The sequence below is a fragment of the Hemibagrus wyckioides genome, linkage group LG16 (genome assembly GCF_019097595.1).
Source record: "Hemibagrus wyckioides isolate EC202008001 linkage group LG16, SWU_Hwy_1.0, whole genome shotgun sequence".
NCBI classification, from domain to species: Eukaryota; Metazoa; Chordata; class Actinopteri; order Siluriformes; family Bagridae; genus Hemibagrus; species Hemibagrus wyckioides.
Window position 1 is genome coordinate 12300428 of NC_080725.1, and position 18948 is coordinate 12319375.

General features: G+C 40.8%; 2 protein-coding genes across 6 annotated transcripts in view; both read left to right on the plus strand.

Annotated features, from left to right (window-relative positions):
- Positions 1–12512, plus strand: part of ksr1a (kinase suppressor of ras 1a) — a 29815-nt gene extending 17303 nt beyond the window's left edge. For 2 of the 4 annotated variants that reach the window (XM_058411703.1, XM_058411706.1), the window contains exons 4-20: positions 241–721; positions 1851–2026; positions 2909–2978; positions 3257–3340; positions 3479–3540; positions 3654–3763; positions 4612–4780; positions 5035–5076; positions 5851–5899; positions 5991–6054; positions 6135–6625; positions 7330–7426; positions 7539–7672; positions 7785–7916; positions 8009–8144; positions 8423–8556; positions 8992–12512. In XM_058411703.1, the coding sequence (XP_058267686.1) occupies positions 241–721; positions 1851–2026; positions 2909–2978; positions 3257–3340; positions 3479–3540; positions 3654–3763; positions 4612–4780; positions 5035–5076; positions 5851–5899; positions 5991–6054; positions 6135–6625; positions 7330–7426; positions 7539–7672; positions 7785–7916; positions 8009–8144; positions 8423–8556; positions 8992–9010 (2450 nt within the window). In that variant the 3' untranslated portion in view covers positions 9011–12512. The remainder of the gene's footprint in view (positions 1–240; positions 722–1850; positions 2027–2908; positions 2979–3256; positions 3341–3478; positions 3541–3653; positions 3764–4611; positions 4781–5034; positions 5077–5850; positions 5900–5990; positions 6055–6134; positions 6626–7329; positions 7427–7538; positions 7673–7784; positions 7917–8008; positions 8145–8422; positions 8557–8991) is intronic. The other 2 variants (XM_058411704.1, XM_058411705.1) reach the window with 2 other exon arrangements.
- A 983-nt stretch (positions 12513–13495) lies between these two features.
- On the plus strand, positions 13496–18940 carry LOC131366842 (galectin-9-like). Of its 2 annotated transcripts, none has more exons than XM_058411708.1 (8): positions 13496–13694; positions 14294–14382; positions 14479–14665; positions 14804–15055; positions 15150–15179; positions 15365–15453; positions 15599–15755; positions 18190–18940. In XM_058411708.1, the coding sequence occupies exons 1-8, from the start codon at positions 13665–13667 to the stop codon at positions 18334–18336; spliced, it is 981 nt and encodes a 326-aa protein (XP_058267691.1). In that variant the 5' UTR covers positions 13496–13664; the 3' UTR covers positions 18337–18940. The 2 variants fall into 2 exon arrangements, with proteins under 2 accessions (XP_058267691.1, XP_058267690.1); XM_058411707.1 differs by having other exon boundaries at positions 13510–13694; positions 14479–14686.
- The last annotated feature ends 8 nt before the right edge of the window (positions 18941–18948 follow it).

Genomic DNA, 18948 nt, shown 5'->3' on the forward strand with positions numbered 1-18948 from the left:
TCTAGTTTTAATTTGGAAATGAGTAAATCCCAGATGTAGAAAGTGCACAGAACATTTGCCTTGGTAAAGCGTCAACAAAATGCTTTGGATAAAAAAGTATATATAATGTACAAAGCATGGACCTGCATTTTTACCATAGAGCTGATAAGTTTATGATTTGGTCGGTCAGAAGGTGTTGGTTAATAGTGCAGGGTGAAAACAGGAAGGTCTTCAGAGTTAACTGTGGCTTTTTATTCTCAGGAGAGTGTAGTGAAGATGGAGGCTGCTGGTTTTCTGAGCCCTCTCGACGAGACAGCGGAGGACTAACCCCAGCAGACCAGATCCCTTTACTTGGAAGTCTAACACGCCCTCATAGCCCCTCCCCTCTTGCTCGGCCTCCTACCACGCCCACTACACCCACCGTGCCCACCACACCTCTCATCCCATGCCTTCACTCACGCCATCTTCCACCCAACCCCGAGGCCCACATCTACCACGGCTATGCAGAGAGCTTGACAGACCCCAGTCCATATTATTCATCCTGGCCTGTCCGTGTTCATGGACACTCCTCCACCCCACCCATAACTCCGCCCTCAAAGCGGAGGCACCGCCTGAAGCCACCCTGTACGCCGCCTCCACCATCACGCAAGGTACTCCACGTCCTGCCCAACATCACCCTGACACGCAGCAAGAGCCACGAGAGCCAATTGGGACACCGCATTGAGGACACGCCCACCAGCAAGTAGGTCACTTCCTGTTTTGGTAGGCCGTGCAATAAATGATTCAACAATTGAATAATGTTGGAAACAATTATGGGATACAACATATATTCTGATATTTCTTACACACAATATTGTTATCCAGGACATTTCAAAATATCGTCACCACTCATCCAGTCCATTAGCGAGGCAGAAAACTAGCTGTCTCCTAATGTCCAATATATAACAACCTACCACATTTCCTGTTCACTGCAGACTGTTCCATAATTCTGTTCACCAGGCAAGTGCTCTAAGAGTTTGAAAAACATGGGGAGTAAAATGAATGTATTATATTTATGTTGAGCATTATTAACTGCTAGGCAATAATTAGTGTAACTCTGAACACCTAAAGATATCTTAGTACACTATCTGACAAACAGGGCACCATAAAACATGAGAGAGAGAGAGAGAGAGAGAGAGAGAGAGAGAATATGCATATAAATGGTTTGTGTGTAAGGCCCAGACTAATCCTCTACAGATTTTTGAGATTAGGAAAAATGTCACAACAGGATACACATTGAAGGCCCAGAAGAGAGCATGTCAGGGTCACACACACACACAGAAAAAACACAGAGACACACTTATAATAATGCTGTTCTAATCCTTATGCAAGTAGCCTTATCTCCTTCATCCCTAATGTACCCTAAACCGTACCTTTAACTTCATCAGTACCTTTGACCCCACTCCTAAACCTCAGTTGTTTTTCCATTTTGTGTCCCCTTTCCCATGATAATGGACACTCATCTTTTAGTTTATGTTCTAGTCCTGTCTCTGTTCATGGTTTCTTTTTTAAATGTGTTCACCTGTTCTGTGTTAGTCCTTGGCTATATATATTTATTCCTTGTTGTACCAATGTACCATCTTCATTTTTATTTTGACTCTGACTTTGATTGTTGGATTCCTATAAATAAAATCACTTCTGAGTTTACATGTCTGTGTCCTGCCTCTATGCACACATTACCTCAGTAGCCATAACCCTGGCACTGGTAGATTTCTGATTTCTGTACACCCAGCACACCCAGTCCCTTTGGCAGCATGCTGGTTTAAATCCTTTATCCTGCTTTGCGTGTCATCCCTGTGACCTCAGTGACCTGGCTGTGTTTGTGTCCACAGGTGTGGGAAGAAAAATAAGCTGTTTCTGAACGTCCAGATTAACGGCAATGCTTGCGACGATTTGCCGTCTCGCTCCCCGCTGCTTTCCACCCGGACACACGGTGCTGTGCCAGCTACTGCCCCCTACACCCTGCCTGGGACACCAACACTGCTGGAGGAACATGGAGGCCTGAGGAGTGAGACACACACACACATACACACAGATATAGCAGATATATTGCATATTCCTAGATCATCCTGGATAGAAATAAAATAAGAAATTTGCACAGTAAAGCTTCTGAGTAATAGGATCAAGCCTGTTACAGATTAACAGAAGGGTGAAATATTAAGCCTCCGGGATTTTCAGGACAAAACAGTGCCTCACACATGAAGTGTAACACAATTCACAATTGACACTCAGCACCACTCAGATCCTAAGTCTAGTTTTTAGGATTAGTTCAGTGTTTGTCTTGTATGTACAAAACATCTGCTGCAATAAATGATTAACTCTGGTGTTGATCAAGCTTTCCCAGAAAAACAAAACTGGATATTTGCACTGGTTCAGAAGTAAAGGTTTATCACAGAGTCTCTTCCTGTGCTGAAGCCTTTATGGCTGTGTTCCAGGTGCATTTTTAATGTACACTTATCAGCTTCCCCTCTCTGGTCCCTCAGGGGATCTCTTCACTCCTCACCGCCATCTTCAGAGCTGTTCCACTACTTTATTATGTCAAGTGAAGTTTGATAGATGACCGCTTAGGGGCTGCTTGTATTTCCTTTTCATAGCAGCAGAAACTGGCTTAAGAAACTAATTTGTAAATTAGCAATTATTATTTATATATATATATATAAAATCATCATATATATATTATAGTATTTTTCTGATTGCGTTCTTTGCAGTTCTGTACACTCTCAACTGATAAAAAAATGGCCACTAACACTTAAATCAGATTTTTTTGTGCTCGGTTTATTTATTGTGACATAATTAAAAGGTTTAATCATCATGCTGAGGATAAAGGAAGTTATATTTCCTCTAAGAGGAAAGTTTCTTGGATTTATCTGTCCCTCTTCCTTGTCCCCAGATAACATCGCAGTCCATCGCAGCTCTCCGCAGGCAGTGAGGAGAGACATCGGGCTGGCTGTCACTCACAGGTAACTCCGCCCTCTTATTTGATCATGGGTTAATGTATGTAATACTGCAGTAATAACCATGAGTAAGCAGGTTAATACATACCTGTAGTACTGTGTCATAGCTGAACGTTTAGAGGAAACTATTCAACAGCGGAGATGGATTTAAGAATTAACATGTTGTACTATAGAACTGATTATGATTGTCATTCACAAGATATACAGTATGTTTATGAAATACCCACAAATGTATAAATTGGCCCAGTGATGCATCTCTTAGTTTAACACGTGTTGTGTTTCAGGTTCTCCACCAAGTCGTGGCTCTCGCAGACGTGTCAAGTGTGTCAGAAGAACATGATCTTCGGCGTAAAATGTAAACACTGTAGGTGGGTTGGTTGCTCGAGGCAGAGTGCAGAGGAGGCGTCTCGCTCTCGCCGAGGTCTTCGTAATGGATATCATTTAGAGTGAAAATGAAAGCCTTTCACCTGTGTACCGTGTTCTAATGGCTATTTTCATCTCTGCAGGTTAAAGTGTCACAATAAATGCACGAAAGAGGCTCCTCCCTGTAGAATATCCTTCCTCCCCAGTAAGTGCTCTGTTTATTCTCTGCTCTGAAGCACAGATGACATATATTTTGATATTTCAAAAAGAGTCCTTGAAATAGGCTTATTCTCACATTCCTCGACTGCTCTGTCTCAGTCACGAAGATCCGGAGGACAGAGTCCGTGCCGTCGGATATCAACAACCCCGTGGATCGCCCGGCCGAGGCGCCGCAGTTTGGCACGTTACCAAAGGCAATAACTAAGAAGGTAACTGGCTTTTATGATGCAGCACTAAAACACTAATCACTTTTTTCTGCAGCCACATAGTGGCTTTTCTTTGTCTTTTTAGTGCCTGTGCAGTGATTTTATAGTGGCATGAGACTCAGATCTGCAAAATTTTACACAGAATATATTTCATATTTACTGGAAGTCTATTTATTGGAAGAGTATGAATGAAGTACTCACAGTACGACACAATTTGGATTAAATTTAGTGAAATGTTTTTTACTCTTATTAAGTAAAAAAAAAAAAAAGGTGGAGATGAACCTTCTTTAACAGTTTATCTGAATGACAAAATAGAATTCATTTTTAATTATCAAATAAACAAATCTAGAAGTACAGTAATTTTTTTTTTACAGTTAACACTTCACAATAAAATACATTAAAAAACAGAAAAAACACTCTCAAAAATATAACTCTAATAATAATTTCTTATTAATAATTTTCTTATTTAATTCTAAAATAGCAGATAATCCATAATACAAATGGAAAAAAATAATGCGTTATTACTAATAAACATCTAAATAAAACCTTCTTTTCTGTAAATGAATTACTGAGAGAAACTATAAAAGTTTTTGAGAGAGAATATTTCAATTCTGAATTCATTTATGACTTTTTTAGTTTTTACTTCACCCCACCTCTACAAAAAACAGCAGGAGATTTTTGATAAAACATTTTTCTTTAAAAGTTGCCTACAGAAGGAAGGTTGTGAGGTGAAATGGCAAATTTGGGCCCTTGTACAAAATCATAAATGACTAATAAAATAAACAGCTGGGATTATAAACGGAGGTCCTGATGTTTAAAGTGACGAAGATGATATGGCGTTCTCTCCCAAGGATCATCCTCCTGTGCTGAATCAGCTGGACTCCAGCAGTAACCCATCGTCCACCACGTCCTCCACGCCATCATCTCCTGCCCCGTTCCAGCAGAGTAACCCACCCAGTGCCACCCCGCCCCCCAACCCTTCACCTAAAAACCACCGGGACAATCGCTTTAACTTCCCAGGTGAGTGTCATTAAAATTATCTTGTGTTATTAGTGCTATATTTATCGCACATGCTTAATTTTGTACATCCATAAGTCTAAGATTTATCTTTAAGAATAAAATAAATGGCACTTATTACACACGTTTCTTCCTTCCCGGTTCACATGTATTCAAAAGACGCACATGAGGCTTTCGAGTTGCCTTTTAACCCTCGACTTTTTTTTGTTCTTTGTCGTCTCCTTGCATGTTGATTTCTCCGTCCCTCTTTCCCTAAGCTGCCTTCTACTTTCAGCATAGACAGCAGTTTATCTTCCCCGGTGAGTTAAAGACAACCTGTCAGTTTTCACACCTTGTAACTTTTCCCAAAAGTGTTCCAGTCCAGCTCTCCGCTTGCAGTGTGTGCATCTGAGAAGTCTCGCTTCTTTAGACGATTTCATTTTGCTTGTCTGAGTCAAAGTGTGTGCAAGCTGGTGTAGTGTTTTGTGTGTGTGTTTCTTTTATTATTGTTTTTGTTCTCCTGATTTGGGGTAGTTTAATAGATGGTGGATTACTTGATAAAGTTTGGTGCAGGAGTCAGTTGGTCAGTTGTTGCTGTATGATGTCACTGTAAAAAAATATATATAAATAAATAAAAATTCAGATGTCAAAATAGTGGAAACAAAATGACATTGGCTATTTCAAAAATATCTGACGTCCAGATTGGAGTTTATATATCTAGCTAGTCCATATTTACATGCAGGAAGATGTAACTTGGACATCCATTACGATTAACGATATTTTAAATATTATTGCCAGGTGCATTAGACTTTAACTGAAAGTTCTGCTCCTGCTTCATCCTTATCCTCATACGCATCAAGCAGACACTTTTTGGAGTCAGTCAGAGTGAAGTGAAACGATTTGCATGGACTTGATATTGTAATGTTGGTTTTGTTCGCCTCCTGCTGGTGAGTCGTGATGTTGCATGTCTGGCCAGTGTCTCATACACCGATGTTTAGGTGTGGAAGGGAAACAGGCTGTTCGCCAAGATTCCACCCGCACAGTCCAGATATTTGTGTTTGGGTGTCTTAACACTAACCACTAATTTTTTTCAGATGTGTCCAGTTCCAACACGCTTCACCCAGAAGGTCTACCAGACACAGTGTAAGAGAGATGTCTGAGATAAAGAAATGTGTTGTCTCTTGGTGTGTTGGTGGCATTTTGATGGTTAACGTTTCCACTTCCTCTCCCTCAGGACTGAGACGGAACCATCAGAGGAGGACGTGCACGCTGAGCTGGCTGAGCACGAAGACAGTAAGGTAAAGTTACTACCGTGATCCTGCCGTACTCATGAATACACTGATGTGACACACGTGGTTAAAACATCTGTCTGCGTCAGGAGGAAGAGGAAGATGAGGATGCAGAGGAACAAGATGACGTGAGCGCAGAGGAGGAAGACGGGCAGCAGGAGGCTGAGGAGGAGGAAGAGGAAGAAGAGGAGGTGAGCTTTGAAGAGACAAACGGAGGCTCGGATGGTGAAGGAGACGGAGATGAGCTGGATGATCTGCCCAGCTCAAGAGGCAGTGGCCCCTGGAAGGGTCCTGTGTCACGCAAGGCCAGTCAGACCAGCGTCTACCTGCAGGAGTGGGACATTCCTTTTGAGCAGCTTGACCTGGGCGAGCTGATTGGAAAGGGACGCTGGGGACGGGTACACCGTGGCCGCTGGCACGGCGAGGTGGCCATCCGCCTGCTTGAGATCGATGGTAACAATCAGGACCACCTCAAGCTTTTCAAGAAGGAGGTGATGAACTACAGGCAGACACGTCATGAGAATGTGGTGCTGTTCATGGGGGCCTGCATGGCACCTCCACACCTTGCCATTATCACCAGGTCAGACCAGCTACTTTATTTTACTTTACTGCTACTTTAATCTTACATTAAGAGTAAAGATTAATAAACATTTCTCAGTGTGACTTAAAAATCCTCTCAGAAATCCTCACAAGAGCTCATGTTGGTAAGATGGCTAGCATTAGGAGTGAAATTTTTGGGTGTAATCTAAAGAAATCTCTAAAAATCCTGTCATGTTAGCTAGCTGACTAGCATTTAGAATAAAAATCAATAAAGAGTGATGGATATTGGTATAAAATCCTCTCAGAAATCCTCAGATTCGCTCATGTTAGCTAGCTGGCTAGTATTAGGGGTGAAGATTAATAAGCAGTTATTAATATACAAGAGTATATAAAGATCCTCTCAGAAATTCATTTTTTTTATATTAATCATTTAAAAGTCTTGTTTTTTAGCTCATGTTAGCCACCTGCCAGCATTAAAGTTATACATGTTCAGGATTGTAGCTTAAAAAACCCTTTGCTCGTGTTAGCTAACTGAATAGCATTAGCTGTGAAAACCTATGAAAATATTGACAAGTCACTTTTTATCAGGTCTTCAGTTGGCTAAACCTTGGCATATAGCTGATAGCTGACAGCTGACAGCAGAGTGGTGTTCTAATAATAAATAACACTAATGGTATTTTTTTATATAGATTAAGTTATAATCTATAATTAAATTAATCATTTGCATCTGAAACTCCTTCTTAGCTTCTGCAAAGGCCGGACGTTGTACTCAGTCGTGAGAGACACAAAGAACACGCTAGACATCAACAAGACGAGACAGATTGCCCAGGAGATCGTGAAGGTAACTATCATTAGCTATTTTTAGCTAACTTTAGGTACATAATACGAGTGTGGATTTGTTCATGGCTTCTATTCGCACTTCACTTTGTCCCCGTTGTGTCTCACTCTGTTAGGGAATGGGTTACTTGCATGCGAAGGGCATCGTTCACAAGGACCTGAAATCGAAGAACGTCTTTCATGACACTAATAAAGTAGTAATCGCTGACTTTGGCCTTTTTGGGATCTCAGGAGTGGTTCAGGAGGGAAGGTAAAGGCTGTTTCTGCTTTCTTCTGTCTCTTAGCCATTGTGTATGATAATAATTTTGTTCAGGGGAAAATAGATAGCAAGTGTGTGTGTGTGTGTGTGTGTACACGGTCAGGCGAGAGAACGAGCTGAAACTTCCTCACGGCTGGATTTGTTATCTGGCTCCGGAGATTGTGCGCAAGATGAGCCCCGGCAACAACGAGGACCGCTTGCCCTTTTCCAATGCAGCTGACGTGTACGCGTTTGGGTAAGAATGTGTTTCACATGTTTCTACACCGGAATGGTTTAGCTAGCAATGGTTTTAAACAGTAACTGACAGACCACTCGTTGCGCTTTCAGCACTATTTGGTACGAGCTGCAAGCGAGGGACTGGCCGATCACCAACCAGCCGGCAGAGGCCACCATCTGGCAGGTGGGCAGCGGAGAGGGCATCAAGAAAGTGCTGGCAGAGATCAGTCTGGGCAAAGAAGTCACGGTGAGTGACCATGTGGAATAACACTGAATGGCCTGGAGTCACTGAAGTTAAATCACATGGTTTACCTCCAGTGGTTACGATTAAATTTGTCGTACATCAAAATGTAAAAGTTGTGTGTGCAAAAGTTTGTGCGCCCACCCTGTCCATACAGCATATCTCCTGTAGCATAGATGATAAGAGAATAGCAATTTATCACTAGAAATATTGTGGCACAAGAAGTGTGTTCTCAGCTTTGTGCTTCTTCCGTAATCAGCTGCTTTCTCGTGCTTAACTCTCAGGAGATCCTGTCAGCCTGCTGGGCTTACGACCTGCGTGAGAGGCCCACGTTCACGCAGCTGGCCGACATGCTGGAGAAGCTGCCCAAGCTCAACCGCAGGCTCTCGCACCCTGGACACTTCTGGAAATCAGCAGAGTATGTATCGTAGAGACACAGGGACACATGCTAAATGTCTGCCATCGTCCTCTCCAGCCTTAAACACTAACCCTCCTGACAGAGATGCAAGAACATATCAGCAGATTTTGTGGTTCTTCTCAGTCTCACCACTGGAAACATAAAGAAGAGTAAAATTTTGGTTGAATTCTAGGAATTCTAGCTCATCTCATATGACCACAAATACTGGTGGTCATATGATCCAGATTGTGATTGGCTGAATAAATTTAATGCTACACTCTTGAGTTAAATATGACTTTGAGTTTGAGAAAATATAAGTTTGTCAAATTTACATCTTTGGTGATTAATCTGATCTGAAATTACGAACATGATTCGATATATAAATGTAAATTAACATTGTTTTTCTTTTCTTTATCCCCCATCCTTATCCCTCTCTTCCTTTATGTCTACGGGCAGAAACTGCACTAACATCTAACATCATTTTCTTATTAATAAACCTCCTTTTTCCTTCTGCTGATTTGCCTGTTAACATCCTAACCTCTTGCTTTTCTCTCTTCTGTCTGACTTTCCTTTTCACTGGCCTTTAGGTTGTAGCTGAAACACTAAAGCAATGCAAAACTTAAAGCCCCGGATCTGCCTTGCATGCTGAAATAAAGAACTGGTGGAAACGAGACGCACTTCCTGCTCTCGACGTTCCGCCGTGTGATCTTCCGCCTTTGCTTGCTGTCCTCGGAGGGGAGTGCGCTTTGGCAATGCACGGATACTGAGCGACTCTCGTCTCCACCCGTTTTTGATTATTCCCTTTGGAGTGTGCGCTGTCAGCCCCTTTCTTCACTCTCTCCTCTCGGCGTCTTGGCCGAATCTGGACTTGTGAGATGTAGCGTCTGCCCGGTGGAATTTTTCTCCCTCTCGTGGCAGCCTGTCCTTCCTCCCTTTTTTGTGCTAGGAAACTTCTTGACTTCTTATCCCTTGTGACTGGATGCATCGCACCCTCTCTTCCTTCTTCCTACACTTTGTTTTTGGGTTCCGGCTCCTTCAACGATGTGCACTATTGCTTCTCTGATACACAGGCTCACTCGTCACGGTCTTTGTGCACAGACTGACTGTATATGCTGTCACACACTCCACAGTGTTGTGGCGCCTGATCAACACCAAAAGTCTTTTAAAGAAACAGAACAGCCAAAAATATATTTTTAATCAGAATGTAGTCAGTCAACATAAACACCTTGGTGCTGGCGCTAGTTAGGAAAGTGAATAATCTCTGGTCTGTCGGTGTGTGGACTACTTGCCTAAATCATTGCACTACTCACCCCAGGAGATATTGTTAGCTAAAAGAACACTGTGTACCTGTAAAAACAGTAAAAAGTAAAAAAAACTGTAAAAACGATTCATCTAACGAAAAGTAACACAAAACTCAACGTTATGCTTAAAATTAGTAAGACACACAAGCAATTTGTATAAATCTTTCATCAAAAGTAAAGTTGTTTAAAGAGCGGTATGTTCAGAATGTTACGTATTTAGCCGATTACTAAATTACAGAGCAGAAGGCTTGTTGCAAAGTTTAAGGCAAAAGACTAACACTAGCTTGATACACTAGATGCTATATGCTAAAGAATAGCTTCAAATTAGCTTCAACTACATAGCTGTGCCATCTCTAAAAAAATAAACAAAACAAAAACATAAACAAAAGTTTAACTAGCCATACCTGATTTTAAAAGCAAACATGCTAATATATTGCTATGAGGAATGCCAGTTGGTAGAATCATACAATTTAAGAAGAAAAATGACCTATTTAATGTAACTTCATCTTAACTTAATGTAGTTTGAGACAAGTGTGTGATAGTTTTAATATGATAGAAAGATAACAAAGGAGTTTTCTTTATTTTTTTATGTACCAGGTTTTGTTTAGCTAGCTAGCTCTGAAATTTGCTTCAAATCAGCTTCTATTAATCAATACAACTGACATATATATAAAACCATGCTAACATCTTGTGCTAGCTAGCTAATATTTTCACTAGCAATGCTACTATTACTGTTCATAAGTAGCTAGAATACACATGGAGACAGATATGCCTTTCATAGAAAGATAAGATAGAAATATTCTGTAGCATTCTTATTTTCAGTACGAAAGGCTAGCTAGCTATATCAGAAGCTACTTTACGTAATACAAATAGATTCGCCTTCATAATTATGGCCGTTAAAATAGTGAAAGTACAAACTAAAGCTTTGATTTTAGACGTTACTGTGCTAACAACTAGCGTAGTTTATAGCTTCTCTAAATACTTAAAGACTTTTCACAGAATTGACTTTTCTTAGTTGACTGGCTGCAAGATGACTGCTACTTGCGGATAGATAGATAGATAGATAGATAGATAGATAGATAGATAGATAGATAGATAGATAGATAGATAGATAGATACCACTGTTGCATATAGAGTAAAAAAAAAAGTTTCAGATTTTTTTAAGGTAAACAAAATGATTTTTTTTAATGTTTGGACATTATCACTTTGGGGGGGGCGGGAGGTTTGCGGAATGCTAAAGTAAAGCTAGCTAGCTACACTAGATGTTACCTCGTAAAAATAGACTAAAACTTGCTTAATGACATAAATGTTCAGCTGCTAAAATAGTTTAAGTAACTACACACTACTTTAGTTTATACGTAAGCATGCTGAGAACATACTAGTAGGAAATGTTAGTTAAACCAACTAGCGATGCTAGCAAGGAATAATCTTCAAAAAAAACAAGGTTTGTTTAATTCAAAATACTAAACCTAGCTACATTAGAAGCGGCACTAAACTGTAATCAGTTAAATAGTAAAAGACACTGCAAACTACTTGGTTTTACAAGTACTACTACTAGAAAATGTGAACAAACAAACTAGATGGCTGATAGCTTTGCTAGCAAACACTGCTGCTGCTGCTGAGTATCAAGACCGGCGATTTCTGTTTGCTGTTTATTACTCGATCTGTGAAGTTTCTGCTTTTCACTTCAGTAGTTTGCAGTGATGCTGTGATATTTTTATTTTTTAGTTATTTGTCATATTCAAGATGGTAATCTTGCTTTTTAGGTATTTTAGCTTTGGGTTAAATGCTAAAAACAAGCTTGACACACCGGACATGTCTTTGTTGACTAGCTACATTTGGAGTAGGAAGGAAATAAAAGGGTGTAAATGTGTATTTTTGGCTGAACTGTTTGTTTAAAAGTGACACAAGGTTTAAGAATATATTAAAAAATAGACATGCTGGATGAAGCTCAGCTGTGAACGCTAACATACCCATGGCCCCTGAGTCAGGGCAATAAAGTGAAGTGTCTTGCTGAGGTAAACGTCTGTGTACTTGAGAGTGACAACGAGCCAAAGAGAAGCTCTGCTGTTTTTATACATTTTGTTTTAATTTCCTCCTTATGTAGCGTAAAATGTTCAATAGTCATAGGAAGCAGTGACACGGCCATGTTTCATCGAGCTAGTAACCGTTACCTCTTGTAATGTGTATGTGTGTGTGTGTGCGTGCGTGTATGCGTGTGTGTAGTGGCGCGTGCTTGCGTGTGTGTCAGGAATAATATGATGTAAGAATAAAAGCCTGGAGTGTATCGTGCTTTGGAAAACACTGATGACTTGTAAGATATACGTGTAACAAAAATTTATTTATTGTACAGCGAATGAACCTAATTCTTTTCATATTTATATGGACGTTTTATATATATTAATATATACTGTACTACATTTTGGAATATGTATTGCTCCCCTGTTCCAGATGTATATATCTCTATATTTTTTCATGTACAAAAAAATGCTGTAAAATAGTTGTACATTTTTTCCTTTTTTTCTTTTTTTTTAGAATGGGTCGATACATGTTCTGTCATGTACAAATACATATTTTTGTATTGCATGTGGCTATTATTCTGTATATGATCCACGTTTTTTCTGTTTTCCTCCTTGAGAAACAATAAAGCTGTGCTCGCATTTCTAACAGCGTGCAGTCTAATGGGGGGGTTTGGGGGATTGGATCGCATCCAGTATCTCCGATTTTACAAATCCTGTCAATAAAATGAGACGATTTTAAGATTGAAATGAGTAAATATAGGATTATTTATCAATAATCTCATAACAGATTTTTACAATCTTAAATTTCGTACCGTTTTATAACCTTTACAGTGTTCATTTTGTAGGTAACGAGCCAAAACGTGTGAATTTAGCTTGGAGTGTGTGCAATGCGAGTGTTGTATTTATTTACACATAGAAACAGAGAGAGACGCAAACATTTCGCACATAACTACCCAGATAGCAAAATAGGTCTGGCCCAGATCTGGCCCACACAATGCACTTACACTCGGCCCACATACCACAAAGAATGACGCGCCTTTGGTGGCCCATGTCTGGTTTGCCCGAGGTGGGCCACGCATGGGCCAGCACAAGGCCAGATATGGCCCACACAAACCATAAACAGGCCACATCTGTCATGCCATCATGTAAACAGTGCCATCACTGCCAGTTGATATACCACTTGCCATGCCAGCACTCAGCCAGCAGTGCCGGTTTAATGCCAGATCTGACCAAGACCCGTCTGCTATGTGGGTAATTAGGCATCACATTCAGCAGGCATCAGAGTGGGTTAGTGGGCGTGGCCTAACGTGTGAAGCTGGGCGCTGACGTTAGAAGAGCATTACATGCATATAATAATGTGTAATAAGTTCCTAGAGGCGCGTAAGTGATAAATCAGGTCAAACTCGAGGCTATCACATTTCTTTACTTGTTATCTACATTAGCCTCGTAGCTCCTAAGCGAATACGTTTCCCAATATGTGTGTGTGTGTGTGTGTGTGTGTGTAAGAGAGATTTATGACTGCAACAGTTTATGAATTTGTTATAAACATGAACACATGACAAACTAAATAATCACCTAGAAGATTTAAATTTGTGTTGAATTTGACTGCAGAAGTGTGGAAGCGTGTCTAATCATTAACAGTGTGTTTGTGCCTAGGAGTGTCCCCTACGGTTCTATATTCATCTGTTATCTGTATATGACGGCAGCCTTTTCTAGTTAAACAAAACAGGCACCTGAAAACGAAACCAAACTTAAGCTGGGGGGAGAAAAAAAACAGCCTCGTTCAAGGTAACACGATATCAGCACGATGGCCAACCAGCGCCCATACCTGCACCCGGTAAACACTTCAGATTTCATTCAGTTCTGTCTCTTTTTTGCTTTGCGTTTGATTATTATTATTATTTTTAGATGTATTAATATCCAGATTTATGACCATCAGACATTTGGTTGCTGTAAAGTTTATTCTGTGAAGCCCATGTTCATGAAGGGTGCCAATAATTCTGGTGATAGTTTATTACCTCACTTTTCGGTGTGCTGGTAATAATATGGAGCTATTTCTGCATATACTCACTTTTAAACTCACTGCTAAATCGTTGGGTATGTTTTTATAGGTGGACGTTGAAGTTTTTCATAATCAACTTTTAATCCAGTTTTAATGCCTTGTTTTCAATGTTACGCAGCATTTTTTAACACACATAAAGTCATGTTTTGAACTGATACAAGTTAATCTTATTTTAGTCAAATACTTGATATAAATACAGGACTTCAAATAGAAGAATACTTTTGTGTCCATACGGTCAAAGCACAGAAATAGAACATGAATATAAAATAAGAAACATGATGAAAATTTTATAGTTTTAGTTTTACTTTATGCCAGTAAATGGTTGTCACAATATCGTTAAACTACGCCTGAACTCGCTGCTTCCTCTCTATCAGAACCTCCCATTTACAGGCTGTATCCAAGGCGGTCTGTTTGAAGGGAAGACCGTCACTGTGTCAGGACGTGTCCTGGCAGGAGCAGAGAGGTGAGAAACAGTGTAATAAAACAAAAGTCCAGTCAAGTCATTAGCAGGTGTTTACATGAACCCTCCTGATCTTTGGGGCTTTGATGTTATATACAGGTTTTTTGTGAATCTGCAATGTGTCAATAACACATCCAGTGATATTGCCCTCCACTTCAACCCACGCTACGTTGGTAACTCGGGTCATGTGGTGTGTAACACGCTGCAGAATTCCTGCTGGGGTTCAGAGCAAAAGACCAAAAACACCCCACTCCCCAGAGGCTCCGACTTCACCCTCACCTTCCTGGTTAACCGAGACTCCTATTCAGTTTGGAAGCCTTCTTATTTACCTTTTCTCCATCCCTTCTCCATCAATTCTCTTACAGAATCAATAACAGATCAATGCATTTATCAGTTATTCATCTGACTTGTGGCTCTGTCTCAGGTGATAGTGAACGGCAGCCATTTCCTGGAGTACTTGCACCGCCTCCCCGTCTCCCGTGTGAACGCCATCACCGTGGACGGAGGTGTAGAAATCGTGTCCATCGCTTTCCAGAACCCGAGCTTGACCATCAACCAAAAGCATCCAGAGGTGCATAGGGTCCGAAGCAAAGTGACCCGTGGATCAGGTTGGAATATGCAGAGACATCAGCAGCACGAGAGCCTGATCCAGGCAGCTGATACTTGGTCTCTTGCTGTGAGTAGAATTCATATTCTAACAGAAATATTCAGGTCATCAGTATAACGTCTGTTGTTATAGTGTTTCTTTAAACTGCTATATTTCTTTACAGGCACCTCCACCATACAGTGCTCCTGCTTACGTAAGAACAGCATATCCCATAATAATATATTACCATAAGAATCACCAAAAGTAAATAAAGAATAGAATACCATATATTAACATAATCCTTTGTAATAATGGAACAACTGGGTTTTGCTCAATAAGCTATAAGATGGTATAGTGACACATTTCATGCAACATGGTTATTTTTGCATGTTTCCACAGGTTTTACCGTATAAAACTATTATTCAGGGTGGATTTTCCCCAAGCAAAGACATCACCGTACAGGGCTGTGTCAACCACAATGCTGACAAGTGGGTGTTATTGATGCAAGGACTCAGCACTGAAACTCCATTCAACATCATATCATATCATATCATATCATATCATATCATATCATATCATATCATATCATATCATATCATATCATATCATATCATATTTTTCTATTCTTTCCAGATTCAGCATCAACTTGCGTTATAACTCTGGCATTGCGCTCCACTTCAACCCTCGATTCAACGAGAACGTAGTGGTGCGCAACAGCCTGCTGAAGGAGTGCTGGGGTAAAGAGGAGAGGAACGGTGGCATGCCCTTCTACAGAGGCCAGCAGTTTACGGTAATCAAAACCTCTTCCCAGGTCTCACACTGCGAAAGTCTTTCAGATGAGATCAGTCTGTTCACTCAGTCATTCAGTCTGTCAAAAAAAGGCTGTATCATATATTTATAAAAATAAAAAAAACCCCACCAGACTGCCTAATATTGTGCCGGTCCCCCTTTTGCTGCCAAAACAGCCCAGCCCTTTGAGGCATGGACTCCACTAGATCCCTAAAAGTGTGCTGTGGTATCCTGCACCAAGAAGTTAGCAGTAGATCCTTTAATTCCTGTAAGTTGTGAGGTGGGGCCTCCATGGATTGGACTTGTTTGTCCAGCACATCCCACAGATGCTCGTTAGATTGAGATCTGGGGAATTTGGAGGCCAAGTCAACACCTCAAACTCGTTGTTGCGCTCATCAAACCATTCCTGAAGCATTTTTGCTTTGTGGCACGGTACGTTATCCTGCTGAAAAAGGCCACAGCCATCAGGGAATACCGTTTCCCAGTGGCGGACCATGCATTTCACACCTAGGCCTTCACTGGGTCCTTCCTGAATTAATCCACCTCTATACCATCATTATGACCCCCTGACATTTTCTACTCAGTCCTCCTAAAATTCTGCGATTCTCCATAAACTCTACACAAATTGGTGATCTCCTCAGTCCCCTTTAAATTTCATATGAAAACAGACTTCGGCTCTTCCCCGTCTTTCAGCGCGTTCTTCAATCCGCAGACCACGGCATCGCAGAGCGAGGATCAGAGGACAAGTGTGTGTGTGTGTGTGTGATCAGGAAGACTCGTAGTACTCAAATGTTGTACACATCTATGCAATACAGTGGAATGCTGCAATAAGTTTACCATTCTACCCTCCTTAGTCAAACCTTTATTTATTTATTTTTTATTTTTTTATTATACCCTCATTGGGGGCTGAGCCCCCCCTTAAATGAAAATTCTAGAATCGCCCCTGGACGCCATGGCAATAGACACTAATCAACCATTAAATAACAAAGTAAAAAAGGAATTAGTCTGCAGTATTTCACACCTCACAAGGAATAGTCAATTTTAGTACAGTTACTTTTCTCAAAAAGACATTCTTGGTGCCGTGGGCAACAAACTGCAACCTCCGGAGGACGCAGCATCCGAAATGAGACGCAGAGAATATAGAAACAATGTATATGGGCGGGTCGCTGCCGCTGACTACTCCAATTATCCAATCAAAGGACGGGAAATTGCTGACGTAATCTAGCCTGCTAGATGGCCCCAGTGACGCCAACTTGAAATCTGATTGGTTAATGGAATAGTTTCATTGCCACTTATTTTAAGCTACGGGCGCCTGCACTTTTAATTCTGCAGGCCTTACGGCTGTGCAAACCATGATGTCAGCCACTAGCTCAAATATGATTGGATAAATCTTATAAATATACACTACTGGAAGCAGCGCAACCAAGAGAAAAGCTATGAAATGTATATTATTAATATATTAAATATATTAAAATGCAAGTCAGTGATTTAGATCACTGCTGTTTAGGCCAGCAGAGAAGGCCTTACTGACCCTGGCCCATGGTCTGCAACAATGCTTAGGTATGTGGTACGTGTCAAAGTAACATCCACATGGATGGCAGGAGCCAAGGTTTCCCAGCAGAACATTGCCCAAAGTATGACACTGCCTCCACTGGCTTGTCTTCATCCTATAGTTCATCCTGGTGCCATGTGTTCCCCAGGTAAGTGATGCACACGCACCTGGCCAACCACGTGATGTGAATGCCCATTGTTGGTGCTTTTGGTGGTGCACAAGGGTCAGCATGGACACCCAGACTGGTCTATCAGAACCAGCATTAACTTCTTCAGCAATTTGAGCAACAGTAGCTTGTCTGTTGGATCAAACCACGCAGGGCAGCCTTCGCTCCCCATGTGCATCAATGACCCTTGCCCGCCCATGTCTCCAGTTCACCACTGTTCCTTCCTTGGACCACTTTTGATAAATACTGACCACTGCAGACCGGGAACAGCCCACAAGGGCTGCAGTTTTGGAGATGTTCTGATCCAGTTGTCTAGCCATCACAATTTGGCCCTTGTCAAACTCACTCAAATTCTTACCCTTGCCCATTTTTCCTGCTTCTAACACATCAACTTTGAGGACAAAATGTTCACTTGCTGCCTAATATATCCCACCCACTAACAGGTACCATGATGAGGAGATGATCAGTGTTATTCACTTCACCTGTCACTGCTCATAATGTTATGCCTGATCGGTGTAGCTTATTGTGCACTATGTAATCCCCTATCTTTTAATATTATTAGTCCGTTGATGTTTATTACTGGCTAAAGGTCAAAGTTTTCTCTTGTTTTCCGCCGTACAGCAGTTCACGCTCCACACAGGTGGTATTGTGTAAATCATTAATTATTAACTGTAGCGCATGTTCTATGTCACACTTACATGTAAATGCTTGTTTCAGGTGAGCATCACATGCGACACTCAGTACTACAGGATTGCGGTGAATGGCACACAGATGTTCACCTATAATCACCGTTACTTCCTGTTTCAGCAGATTGACATCTTGGAAGTTGAGGGAAACATCAGTGTGAGTTCTGTTGTGGTTTGAGGGCTAGACTATTAGTTATAAAACTATAAAACCAGTTCAAACCAGCTTTATTCAGGTTTTCTTAAATACAGTAGCATTTGTTTGTAAAAGCTACAGTTTCATGAACTAAATGCTAAAGCAGCTAAGGAACCACATCTGTCTCTTTTTTTATTTTTCATTTTTCTGGAGCTAAAACCAAATGCTATATTAGCTTTGTTATATAGACAAATCCCACTAAGTCATTTTATAACAACTCTTTGATTCTGTCTCTGTTGTCAATCATATGTTTGTTCTTGGACTGAACCGATTGCTACACACAGTCCCATACACATAGTCAGGGGCTTTTTATGGGGGGTGTTGATATTTTCAAATGTATTTACAATGTGTGTTTATTAATAAACGAGTTAAAACAGCAGTATAAGATTGCAGCAGAGTTTTTACTGTTAATGATTAGAAATCAAAGCTAAGCAAGAGGGCAGTGCTGTTAAGGAGATTACATATGTAATATGTAATATGCTGTTAAGGAGATTACATATGTGTTTCCCTGTGGTTTTACAACATGAACATTAGTGGAGCATACTTCCTTTGGATGCAACTGCCTAAAGACAAATGAAACTTTAGGCAAAGTGCACA